This window comes from Hylobates moloch, unplaced genomic scaffold (genome assembly GCF_009828535.3).
Source record: "Hylobates moloch isolate HMO894 unplaced genomic scaffold, HMol_V3 SCAFFOLD_14, whole genome shotgun sequence".
In the NCBI taxonomy this organism is placed as follows: domain Eukaryota; kingdom Metazoa; phylum Chordata; class Mammalia; order Primates; family Hylobatidae; genus Hylobates; species Hylobates moloch.
In genome coordinates this window covers 30607757-30623058 of record NW_026652289.1, presented here as the reverse complement: position 1 = coordinate 30623058, position 15302 = coordinate 30607757, and the positions used below count along the sequence as shown (strand labels likewise).

General features: G+C 35.7%; 1 protein-coding gene across 2 annotated transcripts in view; it reads right to left on the bottom strand.

Annotated features, from left to right (window-relative positions):
- The window catches only part of SAMSN1 (SAM domain, SH3 domain and nuclear localization signals 1), a 166848-nt gene extending 151916 nt beyond the window's left edge, over positions 1-14932 (bottom strand). The window contains exons 1-4 of one of the 2 annotated variants that reach the window (XM_058427812.1): positions 14865-14932; positions 14525-14746; positions 14263-14407; positions 762-893 (exon numbers count right to left, since the gene is read on the bottom strand). In XM_058427812.1, coding sequence (XP_058283795.1) covers positions 762-893; positions 14263-14382 — 252 coding nt within the window. In that variant the 5' untranslated portion in view covers positions 14383-14407; positions 14525-14746; positions 14865-14932. Of the gene's footprint in view, positions 1-761; positions 894-14262; positions 14408-14524; positions 14747-14864 lie in introns of those variants that run through there. The other variant, XM_032174266.2, reaches the window with a different exon arrangement.
- Between the last annotated feature and the right edge of the window lie 370 nt (positions 14933-15302).

The following is a 15302-nucleotide window of genomic DNA, read 5'->3' as shown; positions in this document are numbered from 1 at the left end:
GAGTTAGAATAGCCAGCACTGTTAAACAGGGACAGGTACAATTTTGTATAATGCAGAGAACTCTATCTCTAGTAATTTTAAAGATAATTCACAAAACAATTTGCATTTGCCTTTTTGTAACACTTACCTTTTAGAAATGATCGTGTGTATCCATAAATTCAAGAAACAGTTTATTACAGTGGTTAGAGCATAAACTTTGAAAGCAGCCAGTGATGTGCCAGAATCAGCACTTGAGATAATTATTAACTAAATATTCAGATACTGCAAACCTGTAGTTAAACTATGGGTAGCTTGAAATTGGCCATGGTGGAGCATTTACACTGTGGAAATTGACAAATGCTATAAATCTAGGTCTCCCCCACAACCACCACCTGATTTGCCAGAAACTACTGATTCAGATATATATCTGTTTAAATGCCAACTTTAACACGTAATAGTTTATATCCTTTAGTATCTTATCTTGCCTTTCTTTCTCGCAACTTCCAAGTCTAGAAAATGATATAATTATTTATAGTCATAAGGTTGCTTTGAGGATTGTGTTAACTTACATAATCATCTAGTGCACATTCAATAAATGGTGGTTCATATTAATAAGCCAAAATCATAAAAAAGACAAGAAAGAGAAAATCAGAAACTAAAGGAAAAGGAAAAACTTTCTGAGAACAGTGAATTTTTGCTGTATTAATAGGTATCATTAGGCAAGAGATTCTAGACCTATAATAGAGAAAAAAAAAATCCACTCCAGTCAATGCTTCACTCACCACGAAGAGATTGTTTGGTGTTTGTTCACTCTCTCCAAAGGGTGGGATAGGAGAATCAGTTCTACTAGACGTGTTTTCTTGGTTAGCTTGTTGCTCTGGGATCGGCTCATATAAGCTTTCCATAGAGCCCTCCTGCAATACAGAGATTTATGAGTCAAGGAATAACAGAATAATAATTTTCCTTGAAAAGGTGCCTAATTTATCCACCCACCTTTATATAGTACTTTATTTAAATTATCCTGGGCATAGGGATTAAGAGTTTACAGTATGCTAACTTTCAACTGTGAACAATACAGTAAAGCCAGGAATTATTACACAGCCAGGAATCATTATTCCCACCATTATTACAGAGCCAAGAATTTAAACAAGAGTCTAAGTGTTGCAGAGGCAGGCACACAATGAGGGACTTCCTCAAGAGGTATGTTGAAGACATTAAGTTCAAAAAACTAAATAAATGCCTTTTGAGACACCAATAAACTGTTTTGGTCACAGATTTGAGTTACATGTATATCTCTAATTGGTACCACCTCCCTTTTTAAGAAATACAATCTGCTGTACTTAGCTTTCTCAACTGTAAAGTAGCAGTTTCAAAGGCAGAGGAGGTGAAGCAAGATGGCAGAATAGAAAGCTCCACTGATGGTTTCTCCACAATAAGGACACCAAGTTAACAACTATCTACACAGAAAAACAACACCCTCATAAGAATCAAAATTCAGGTGAGCACTCATAGTGCCTGGTTTTAACATCAAAGCACTGAAGAGATAGAAAAAACAGTCCCAAACCTCTGATGCCACTCCTCCCCTACCATGGCACCGGCGGCCTGGTGTGGAGAGCATCTCTGGGCTCTGGGGGAGGAAGAACACAGCCATTGTGCAGCATTGAACTTAGTGCTGTCCTTTTAGAGAAGAAAGAAAACCCAGACCAAACTCAGCTGATGCCCAGCCATAGATGGAGCATTTAAACCAGCCCTGGCCAGAAGGGAATCTCCGATCCCAATGGTCCAAAGTTGAGTGCCTGCAAATCTTGTCGCCCAGGGCTGCAGCACTCTGTGTCTCCAGTAAACTTGAAAGGCCGTCTAGAACACAAGGACTGCAACTCCTACGGGTGTCCCAGTGTGAACTAAGCCCAGAGACAGTAGACTGAGAGGGCATGTGACACACTGAGACACCGGTTGGGGCAGCCAAGGGAGTGCAGGCATCACCCTGCCCCTAACCCTACACTGCATATCTTGAGGCTCCAAAAGAGACCCCTTCCTTCTGCTTGAGGAGAGAAGGAAGTGTAGGGAGGCCTTTGTCTTGCATCGAGGGTACCAGCTCAGCCATAGCATAATAGGGCACTGGTGAGAGTCATGAGGTACCCCCCTTCCAGGCCCTAGCTCCCAGATGACATTTCTAGGCAACCCTAGGCCAGAAGGAAACCGCTGCCCTGAAGGAAAGGATTCAGTCCTGGCAGTATTCATTACCTGCTAACTGAAGAGCCCTTGGGCCCTGAATAGCTAGCAGTGATACCCAGGTACTACATCAAGGGCCTTGGGAAAGCCTCTGAGACTTAGTGGCTTCAGATGAGAATCAACACATTACCAGCTGTGGTGGCTACAGAGCAAAACTCCTTCTGTTTGAGAAAAGCAGAGGGAAATGCAAAGGGGACTTTATCTTGCACCTTAGGTACCAGTACAGCCACATGGGGGTAGAGCACCGACTGGGCTCTTGTAGTCTCTTATTTCAGGACTGTATGCTTGGATGGCATTTCTGGATGTGCCCTGGGCCAGAGAGGAGTCCAGTGCCCTGCAGGGTAAGTCCGAGGCCAGGTAGCATTCACAAAAAGCTGACTTAAGAGACCTTGGGCCTTAAGAGAGCATCTGTGGTAGTCTAGCAGTACTCCTTGTACCTAGGGTGGTATGGCTACAGACTGAGGCTCCTCTGTCATTAAAAACTGGAGAGAAGAGTGGGAAGGATGGTGTGGTTTGAGTGCCAGTTCAGCTGTAATACAATAACACCAGGTAGACTTCTAATGTATTAGACTCTAATCCCTGACTCCTAGACTGCACTTCTTGGACTCACCCTGGGCCTGGGGGCCTTCAGTGCCCTGAAGGAAAGGACAGAAGCATGACTGGATTTGCCACCTGCTGACTGTAGAGCCCAAGCGCTTTGAGTGAACACAGGCAGTAGCCAGAGAGTGGTTACAGCAGGCCTTGGGCAAGACCCAGTGTTGTGCTGCCTTCAGGTCTGACCCAGCACAGTCATAGTCATGGTAGCCACAGGGGTACCAGTGTCACTCCACCTCCAGCTTTCAGTAACTCATAACACAGAGAGAGACTCTGTATGTTTGGAAGAAACTAATAAAAGAGAACAAGAGTCGCTGACTGGTAATCCAGAGAATTCTCCCATATCTGGTCGAAAACCATCAATGAGGTACTTCGAGTCTGCAAGAACCACAGTGCTAGTGGGCTTGGGATATCCCCTAAAGCAGACACAGCTTAGATTACAAAACACAAGTCCTTTCAAATATCTGGAAAGCCTCCTCAAGAGGGACAGCTACAAATAATCCAAGACAGTGAAGACTAGAATAAATACTTAACTCCTTAATGCCGAGACACTGAAGAACATCTACTAGCATCAACGTCATCCAGAAAAACAGGACCTCACCAAGTAAACTAAATAAGGCACCAGAGACCAATCTTGGAGAAAGAGATATGTGACCTTTCAGGTAATTTGAAATAGATGTGTTGAGGAAACTCAAAGAAATTCAAAATAACACAGATAAGGAATTCAGAATTCTATCCAATAAATTAATAAATAAATTGAAATGATTAAAAAGAATCAAGCAGAAATCTTGGAGCTGAAAAATGCAATTGGCACACTGAAGAATGCATCAGAGTCCTTTAATAGCAGAATTTATAAGCAGAAGAAAGTATTAGTGAGCCTAAAGAGAGGCTATTTTAAAATACACAGTCAGAGGAGACAAAAGAAAAAAGAACAAAAAACAAAGTAGCACACCTATAGGATCTAGAAAATTGCCTCTACAGGGCAAATCTAAGAGTTATTGGCCTTAAAGAGGATGTAGATAAAGAGATAGGGATAGAAAGTTTATTCAAAAGGATAATAACAGAGAACTTCCCAAACCTAGAGAAAGATATTAGTAGCCAAGTACAAGAAGGTTATAGAACACCAAGCAGATTTAACCCTAGGAAGACCACCTCAAGGTATTTAATAATCAAAGTCCCAACTGTCAAGGATAAAGAAAGAATTCTAAAAGCCACAAGAGAAAAGAAACAAATAACATACAATGGAGCTCCTATATGTCTGGCAACAGACTTTTCAGTGGTAACCTTACAGGCCAGGAGAGAGTAGCATGACATATTTAAAGTGCTTAAGGAATATAATTTTTACCCCAGAATAATATTTCTGGTGAAAATATCTTTCAAACATGAAGAAATACTTTCCCAGACAAACAAAAGCTGAGGGATTTCAACAACGCCAGGTCAGTCCTATAAGAAATGCTAAAGGGAGTACTTCAATCAGAAAGAAAAGGACAGTGATGAGCAATAAATAATCACCTGGAGATACAAAACTCACTGGTAATAGGAAGTACAGAGAAATACACAGAATATTATAACACTGTAACTGTGGTGTGTAAAATACTCTTATCTTAAGTAGGAAGATTAAAGAATGAACCAATGAAAGATAATAAATACAACAGCTTTTCAAGACACTGTCAGTACAATAAGACATAAATAGAAGCAATGAAAAGTTAAAAAGCAGGGAGACAAATTTAATGTATAGAGTTTTAATTAGTTTTCTTTTTGCTTGCTTGTTTGTGCAAATAGTGTTAAGTTGTCAGCAGGTTAAAATAATGAGTCATAATATTTGCAAACCTCATGGTAAACTCAAACCAAAAAACATACAATGAATATACAAGAAGTAAAAAGCAAGAAACTAAACCATGTCCCCAGACAAAGTCACCTTCACTAGAGAAAGACAGGAAGGAGAGAAAGAAGGAAGACAAGACCATAAAACAACCAGAAAACAAGTAATAAATGGCAAGGGTAAGTCCTTAATTAACAATAATAACATTGAATGTAAATGGACTAAAATCTCCAATCAAAAGACATAGACTGGCTGCATGAATGAAAAAACATAACCCATTAATCTGTTGCCTGCAAGAAACACACTTCAACTATAAAAGCACATATAGACTGGCTGGGTGCAGTGGGTCACACCTGTGATCCCAGCACTTTGAAAGGCCAAGGTGGATGGATCACCTGAGGTCAGGAGTTTGAGACCAGTCTGAAAAACCTGGTGAAACCCCGTGTCTACTAAAAATACAAAAATTAGCCAGGTGTGATGGCACACACCTGTAATCCCAGCTACTCAGGAGGCTGAGGTAGAAGAATCTCTTGAACCCAGGAGGCTGACGTTGCAGCGAGCCAAGATCACACCACTACACTCCAGCCTGGGTGACAGAGTGAGACACTGTCTAAAAACATACACATACACACACACACACACACACACACACACACACACACACACAGAGAGAGAGAGAAAATAAAGGGATGGAAAAAGATATTCTATGCCAATGAAAACCAAAAAAGAACAGAAGTCACTAAACTTATATCAGATAAAATAGATTTCAACACAAAATCTATAAGAAGAGACAAAGAAGGTCACTATTTAATGATAAAGGGATCAATTCAGCAAGATGATATAAACATTTTAAATATATATGCACCCAACACTGGAGTACTCAGGCATATAAAGAAAATATTTTTAGAGATAAAGAGGGATAGGACCGAATACAATAATAGCTAGTGACTTTAACATGCCATTTTCAGCTTAGGAAAGATCTTCCAGACAGGAAATCAACAAACATCAGACTGAATCTTCACTATAGAGTAAGTTGATCTAATAGATACTTACAGAACATTTCAGCCAAAAGCTGCAGAATACACATTCTTTTCCATAGAAAATAGATCAGTCTCAAGAATACAACATATGTAAAACAAAAAAGTTTTAAAACATTAAATAAATTGAAATAATATCAAGCATCTTCTCTTACCAAAATGGAATAAAACCAGAAACTAATAAGAGTAGGAATTTTGGAAACTATACAACATGGAAATTAAACAATATTCTCCTGAATGACCAGTGGTCAATGAAGAGATTAAGAAGGAAATTGGAAAATTTCTTGAAAGAAATGATAATACAAACACAACATACCAAAACCTATAGGATACACCAAAGGCAGTACTAAGAGGGAAGTTTATAGCTATAAATGACTACATCAAAAAAGATGAATAACTGCAAATGAACAACCTAACAATTCATCCTAAGGAACTAGAAAAGTAAGAGCAAACCAAACCCCAAATTAGTAGAAGAAACGAAATAATAAAGGTCAGAGCCAAAATAAATGAAATTGAAGTTTAAAAAAATACAAAAGATTAATGACACAAAATGTTGTTTTTTTGAAAAGTTAAACAAAATTGACAAACTTTTAGACAGACTAAAAAAAAAGAGATAAAGCCCAAATAAATAAAATCAGAAAAGAAAAAGTAGACACTACAACTGATACTGCAGAAACTCAAAGCATCATTAGTGGCTACTGTGAGCAACTATATATCAATACATTTAAAAAATCTAGAAGAAACGGATGAATTCCTAGATGCATACAACCTACCAAGATTGAACCAAGAGGAAATCCAAAACCTGAAAAGACCAATAACAAGTTACAAGATCAAAGCCATAAAAAAAGAAATCTCCCACTAAAGTAAAGCCCAGAACCTGAGAGCTTCACTTCTGAATTCTACCAAACCTTGAAAGAAGAATTAATACCAATCTTACTCAAACTATTCCAAAAAGTGGAGGAGAGGGGAATATTTCCAAACTCATTCTATGAGGCCAATATTACTCTGATACCAAAACCAGAAAAAGACACATCAAATAAAAGAAAACTACAGGCCAATATCTCTGATGAATATTGATGTAAAACTCCTCAACAAAATACTACTAAACTAAATTCAACAACAATATATTAGAAAGATCATTCATCATCCAAGTGAGATTTATCCCAAGGATGCAAGGATAGTTCAACATATTCAAATCAATCAATATGATACATAATATCCACAGAATGAAGTTTAAAACAATATTATTATATAAATTTATACTAAAAAATCATTTAAAAAAATTTGACATTGCTTCATGATAAAAAAAATACCTAAAAAAACTGGGTCTAGAAGGAACATACCTCAATATAATAAAAGCCTTATGCAATAGACCCACAGCTAGTATCATACTGACTGGGGAAAAGATGAAAGCTTTTCCTCTAAGATATGGAATACGACATGGCTCACCAGTGTTATTCAACATAGTACTGGAAGTGCTGGCTAGAGAAATTAGACAAGGAAAGATATACATGGCATCCAAACTGGAAATGAAGAAGTCAAATTATACCTGTTTGCAGATGATATGATGTGATTTGGAAAACCCTAAAAATTCTACAGGAAAACTATTAGAACTAATAAACAAATTTAGTAACATTGCAGGATAAAATTTCAACATAAAATACCAGTAGCACTTCTATGAGAACAGGCAACAATATAAAAAAGAAATTAAAAAGTAATCCTATTTACACTAGCCACACATAAAATTAAATCCCAAAGTGAAAGATCTCTATAATAAAAGCTATAAGATATTGATGAAAGAAATTGAGGACATAAAAAACTTGAAAATATTTAATGAAAAATAGTTTATGTCCATAGATGTATTGAAAAATAATATAGGTTTATGGATTGAAAGACAATTTTGTTAAAATGTCCATACTACTCAAAGCAAACTAAAGATTCAAAGCAACCTCAGTCAAAATACCAGTGACATTCTTCACAGAAATAGAAAAAAAAATCCTAAAATGTATATGGGACCACAAAAGACACAGAATAGCCAAAGCTATCCTAAGCAAAAAGAACAAAACTGGAGAAATCACATTACCTGACTTCAAATTAGACTATAATTGGAGCTACAGTAACCTAAACAGAATGGTACTGGCATAAATACAGACACATAGACCCAATGTAAAACACAGAGAACTCAGAAACAAATCAGCATACTTACAATGAACTCATTTTTGACAAAGATGTCAAGAACACGCACTGGGGAGAAGACAGTCTCTTCAATAAATAGTGCTGGAAAAACTAAATATTCAAATGCAGAAGAATAAAATTAGGCCCCCATCTATCACCATATATGTAAATAAAATTAAAATGGATTCAAGACTTAAATCTAAGACCTCAAACTATGAAACTAGAAGAAAACATTAGGGAAAATCTTCAAGACATTGGTCTGGGAAAGGATTTCTTGAGCAATTCCCCACAACTATAGGCAACCAAAGCAAAACTGAACAAATGGTCTCGTAAGTTGAAAAGCTTCTGCACAGCAAAAGATATAATCAACAAAGTGAAGAAACAACCCACAGAATGGGAGAAAACATTTGCACAATATCCATCTGACGTGGGATTAATAACCAGAACATACATGGAACTCAAACAACTCTATAGGGAAAAGTCTAATAATCTGATCAAAAAATGGGCAAAAGAATTTGAACCGACATTTCCAAAAGAGGACATACAAATGGCAACAGGCATGTGAAAAAGTGCTCAACATCATTGATCATCAGAGAAATGCAAATCGAAACTACAACGGATGTTAGCTCACCCTAGTTAAAAATGCCTTATATCCAAAAGACAGGCACTAGTAAATGCTGGTGAAGATGTGGAGAAAAAGTACCCTATTTCACTGTTGGTGGGAATATAAATTAGTATGACCACTATGGAGAACAGTTTGGAGGTTCCCCAAAAAACAAAAAATTGAGCTAACATATGCTCCAGCAATCTCACTGCTGGGTATATACTTCGCAATTTGTTGCAGTACTGTTACAATAGCTAAGATTTGGACACAACCTAAGGGTCTATCAACAGATAAATGGATAAAGAAAATATGGTACATATACACAATAGAGTATGGTTCAGCCATCAAAAAAGAATGAAATCCAGTCATTTGCAACAATATAAATAGAACTGGAGATGATTATGTTAAGTGAAATAATTCAGTCACTGAAAGACAAACATCACATGTTCTCACTTATCTGTGGAATCTAAAAATCAAAACAATTGAACTTCTGTACATTGAGATTAGAAGGATGGTTACCAGAGGCTAGGAAGGGTAATGGGGTTCTGGGAGGAAGCTGGGGATGGTTAACGGGTACAAAGCAATAGAAAGAATGAATATGAGCTACTAATTCATAGCACAATAGGGTGACTGTTGTCAATAATAACTTAATCGTACATTTTAAAATAATTTAAAGGGTGTAACTGGAATGTTTTTAACTCAAAGGATAAATGCTTGCGGGGATGGATACCCCATTCTCCATGATGTGCTTATTTCACATTGCATGTCTGTATCAAATCATCTCACGTACTCCATAAATATATATACCTACTATGTACCTACAAAAATTTTAAAAATTTGAAAGACTGAAAAAGCATCAAGGGCAAATGATACACATTGCAACACACACACACACACACACACACACACACACACACACACACACGCAGCAAGAAGCTATAAGGATAAAGTAAATTCAAGGCATGTTTTGAAATAGCAAAAATGTTCTACAAGTACAGTCAAGGAATTAATGTTAATGTTTAGAACATTGATAACAAAAATATTATTTATTCATTTTTATCCTTGTATGAAAAAACTAATTTAAAATGCATGAGTTTGGATTTAAAATCATTGTGTAATGTATTATAACTTCTTTGTATTTGGGAAGAAAATTTATTAATCAAATTGACTTTTTAAAAAAGATATAATTAGTCTAGTTATGACATCATCTAGAAGCAGTCTTAAAGGAGAGAGGTAGACAGTATGCACTTAATATGTTGAAAAGTTCTGGGTATATTAACATATAAGTAAAGTGAAGATTGGTTGCCTTGTCTACCTTTAGAACATTTGGCCAATATGATTTGCTGTTTCCTCTTTTAAGTAACCCGTTCCAAACACATTACAAACTACTGGGAAAATTATTAAGAACTAAGTAAGTCATGAGTGCTCTAAAATACGTAAACATGTAGGGAAACCTAACAGAAATACAAAGTAGTGAGTGATACTAAAGTTTTAGACATATTAAGCTCCCATCCCAAAACAGACAGCATTGGACAGATCTTAAACCCTGAGGGGTAGCATGCAATAGATGTCCTCTACATAAGGCAAACTCCATGATGGAAACACAGGGCCTATGGTAGCAACCACTGCTATAAAAGGGGGCTGAAAAAAGCTTCTGCCAACAGCTGCTAGAGCTCTTGCTAACAAGAAGATATGGGCCAGAAAAGCAAAATTTAACAACATGGCCAGCAAAACAGAATATGAAACAAGCTACCAATAGTTCAGTGTCTAGATTAGTAATAGTCCATATATCTGCTGGAATAAGATCTCTGGACCAGCAAAGTGATCTCTGGACCAGCAAAGTAATCTCTGGTTTTTAATTGGGGCATCAGGAAGACATGAGATTTTTTGCCTCACTAGTAGTTAAAGCAAGGTGAAGAAGCCAGGAAAGAAAGAAAGAGAGAGAGAGAGAAAGAGAGAAAGAAAAAGAGTTGTTATTCTAAATTAGCCAAAGCACATGAAGAGATCAAATGCTGAGAAAGAGAGCCAACTGAATTGACAATCAGAAAATGAAACCATTTCATTCCAGATGAAACTAAAATCATAAAATAGATGGAGAGAGAATTTAAGAAAGAATATATGTAATCTTCAAAGAGCTAAATAAAAAAGTAATATTTGATGAAAAAGAAATAATTTATGATGAAACCAAAATTAAATAGGAACAAAGAACAATTACAAAGTCTTGAAAATGAATAATATAATCACAGAAATTTATATGAAATAATCAAAAATTGAACTCTAGGCCTTTCACAAGAGAGAATTAGAAAATGCTGAGTTCACTTTAGGGTGCAGCATAGAAGGATAAATAGAAAACATGATACACACAGGTAAAAGGTTGGAAGATATATTAAAAGATGACAAAATACTACTAATAGGAATTCTAGAAAAAGAAAATGATACAATTTTCCTATTAATGCAAGAAAACAACAGATCAATTTTAGGTATTAACATAGTTTTTTAAATCCTAAATAAAATATCAATGAAATCAAATAGTACATATAAAACTACATTATGACCAACTAGTGTTTAATATAGAAATGTAAGAATGCTTTAATAATTAAATATAAATTAAAATATTTAAAAGGAAGTTAATCTCAATAAATATTTAAGGCATTTGAAAATTTTTAACGTTTACCCACGTCAAAATCTTAGCAAATTGGGAAAAGGCAGGACTTCCTTAACCTGATTAGAGTTATTTTAAAAAAATTTCCTCATGAAGACTGAATTATAAATAATTATATGAGCGTTAGAAATAAGAGTAGGATGGCTGCTATCATAGCATTTCTACTTGTCAATATTATGGAAGATAAAGAACTTAAGAATAACCTAAATGCTAAGAAAAGGAATAATTTATAGATTATTTGCACAGCAAATCTGAGAAAACCACAAAGTATCTCTGAGAATTCTTCAAGATCAGGAAAATTATTTATTTGGATATCAATATGCTAATAATGTATCTCTAAATCAGCATCAAGAAACTTGGAGAAAAATTCACAATGGCATCTAAAATTCTTAGATGCCTAACAATAAATTTAACAAAAGGTAAGCAAGATAACATAGGGAAAATTATAAAATATTATTGAAGGCTATGAAAGAATTGAATAAAGAGTTATCTATGTTTGTGGATGAAAAGACCTAACACCATAATGAAGTCAATTTCCCCTAAAAATGGTGTAAAATTCAAGTTCATTTCAATCAAAATCCCACCAAAGGTATTCACGTAATTTGACAATACGAACCTAAGTTTATATAGAAAAAAGACGAAGTCCAAACTTTGAAGAAGGACAAATGGGGAGCGGGGTATTCTTCTGAGTAAGACTCACTTGGCAGTAGAATTATTAATATTTTAATAAGTACTTAAAAGAACAAGTAAAAGGAAAGGGATAGAAATGAACCAATGGGATAGAATAAAGAATCCAAATAAAGACAGAGGCAGCATTTCAAATTATTGAAGAAATTGTGCAGGAGTAATTGATTTGTAACCTCATAGGTTACAAAGACATGTTAAATGCAATAACTACATGATGAGCTCAACAAGAAAAATCACTGTGCCTCAAATGAGCAAGTTTTCTAAAAGCCTCATCATCACGTAAAACTCTAAGAAAAATTGTGGAGTCAGAGTGGCATATATAAAAGGATATTTCTGCCTCCCTGTTGAAAGATAGACCCCATTTCAAGTTTATAGATCCAAAATAATAGCAATCACCTTTAATGGATTATTTATAGTACCCTTGGTTCAGAATGGGTAGTTCATTAAGTTTCTGCCTTTATATTTCTCTTAAAAACCCCATTTACTAAAAGATTTACAATTTTCCCCTACACTTAAATAAAAGATGTTTAACTCTTTCATTCTTTTGTTAGTGGTGATCTTTATGTGACACATAATGTTTAAAATCACCTGCTTCCCAGAGATTTAAAGGCCAGTGTTTTTACATATACCTTCATTTTTTTAAAATTCAAGAATCTTTCCATTAAACCAGTGGTTTTTATTCTCTTTTCTTAAATGCAGTGTCCCATATGTTCACATTCCTACAGCCATGGATAAAATATGTTTTGGATTTTGCATAAATTCCTGGCAAGAGTTGTACCCCCACCCCTTTTTCAAAGGTTGTAACAGCACAGTAGGGTGTCACAACACTCTGGTTGAGAACCTACACTAAATTATTTTATGTATTTATTCCACAAGAAGGAATAAAAAACACCTAAGATAATGTTTATTTTTTAAGTACCTCATACACATTTTCTTATTAAAGCAATTGAATTTGATAACATAAACTTTGCAATGATTCAACAAAAACCTGGGGTTCTTGATGGTTCCGTCTAATGAAATATGTTTCTGAGCAAGTAACTGCTTAAGGACAACTTTAACAGACAGAAAAGAGTTACAGTCATACTGAGTCCATGAGTCAGGACTTTGAGGCAATCCTTTTTAAGTATGTGCTCCCTTCCCTATATCACAGAGGAAGACAATCAAGCTCATTATATGGTTATATGTCTTTAGCAGCAGCATTACAAACGTATGTCACGCCACGCTGAACCATGCTATGTTATAGAAACATTAGCATACTGATTATATTACCATTCAAAATGATTTCAGAAAGCAATCGTCTTTGGTGCCACACTGCCTATTTCCATGGGAAGTATATTCATACAAACCACATAGAGCTCTTTTAGATCAACTAGAAAAGTATGCACAATACCACTGAAATCACCTGAAATGGGGCTTCTGCCGTCAGATTTATACAGCACAAAGCAAGGTTGAGAGCTGGCAGTTATTTTGTAAATTGGCTATACAGGCAACAAGAACTCGATGATTCAGCCTCCCACAACTCACAATTGCATTTTATTTTTCAAGATGCTCTAAGATTAAATCCCTTATCTTGGCTTAAAATGCCTCCTGTTTAGGTATTAGAGTGTATGTCAGCACCATCTCTACTGCTTATGTTAATCTTATGTGCAATTAGGAAAGAAAACAAACATCAGAACTAGGCCATTTTATTTTCCCAAATGAGAGGGATCACCCAGCGACATCTTGAAAAACCAATGAATAGACATAATGCCCTGCTGTAAACACAGATAGAAATGAATAAAATCATTTTTGAAATCCATTTTTAAGCATTGGCAGATGGTCACAATTGCAGGTTAGAGTTATAAAGTATTTTCAGATCCATGACTACCTGATAACTTTCACTGATCCACTTCAGTCTAAGGAAAGAAAAGTAATAATGTGAAAACGAATTTGAGAGGTGCTTATACCCTTGAGTAAGCACATCTCCAGGAGTGGATTAATCTATTGTACCTTGCATTTACAGTGTGGTGCAACTCAGAAAACTACCTCCATGGAAGTTTAACCAAGCCAGCCTTGAAAGGAATTCATTACTCAAGGAACAAAGAAGAAATTTTGATTCCTGGAATGTCTCAAAGGAAAGCAAGCAACACAAAGCCTGCGTATTTTGCAAAATTTTGTCTCATAACAAATAGAAGAAAATTATTTCTCAAAAATACTGTTCCCAGAACATTATACTTAAAAATTCAATATCAAAATGATAAATAACTAGAAATTGTTGCAGAACTTTTTTTAATACTTGGCTTTGAGTAGAGTTGGCTTAAGGGCTTTAATGAAAGCATCCTTTCTCACTGATCTTTGTGATGTGAACTTTCTGAGATGCTAAGTGTATTAATACCATCACATAAGAAGTTTAGAATATATCCTAATTTCATTCCTTTTGACACAGTAAAATTAAAATGAGAACATAAATGCTGCAAATAAAGGAACTTACCAGCGAAATGCAGAAAAGATTCATTTTGACCAGCTTCACTCTCTTGTTGCCCTGCTTTGAGAAATACGATCGCCCGTTGTAGCTCTCTCTTGCCTTCACAGCTGTTTGGCCAGTTCTCATGGGAGATTATTACCAAGTGAAATCCCTGCCATAATCCAGGGGATTCAGAGACCGTTATCAAATAATATAGGCCTTTATTGAACAAACAATTTCCTAAATTAATGAAGAACCCTGAAGCATAACATGAGAGAACGAGACTTACCCCGATCTGTGTAAACAGATTTCAAAGGTGGCAATGATAGTCTTAAAACCTGCAGTGAAAATGCATTGAAAACAACTACAGGCAAACCTGGAGAAAATATTATTCTTCAGGTTAAAAGTAACATCTTCCTCTTAAAGGTGGTAGGTCAAGGGTCCATCTCATATTTCTTCCCATCTCCAATTCCTATTTTCTCTTTCAACAATTAACAAAACGTTTGATTCCCTACATGACAAGATATAGAGATAAACATATTTTTAAATGGCAAGATATGCAAAGTGCATAAATCTAAAATGTACTACTTTAACCATTTTTAAGTAAACAGTTCAGTAACATTAAGTACCTCTATATTGTTGTGCAACTATCACCACCATGAATCTCCGGAACCATTTCATCTTTCCTAACTCAAACCCCATACCCATTAAACACTAACTCCCCATTTCCCCTGCCCCTCAGCCCCTGGAAACAGCCTTTCTACTTTCTGTTTCTCTAAATTTGACTACTCTACATGCTTTCTGTAAGTGGAATCAATATTTGCCATCTGGTGGCTGACTTACCTCACTTAGCATAATGTCCTCAAGGTGCATCCATGCAATAGCATGTGCCACAATTTCCTTCATTTTTAAGACTGAATAATATTCCTTTTCGTGTATATATCACATTTTGCTAATCTACTTGTTTGTTGATAAACACTTGGATTAGTTCTACCTTTTGACTATTGTGAATAAGACTGCTATGAACATAGATGTACATATATCTGTTTGAGTCCCTGCTTTCAGTT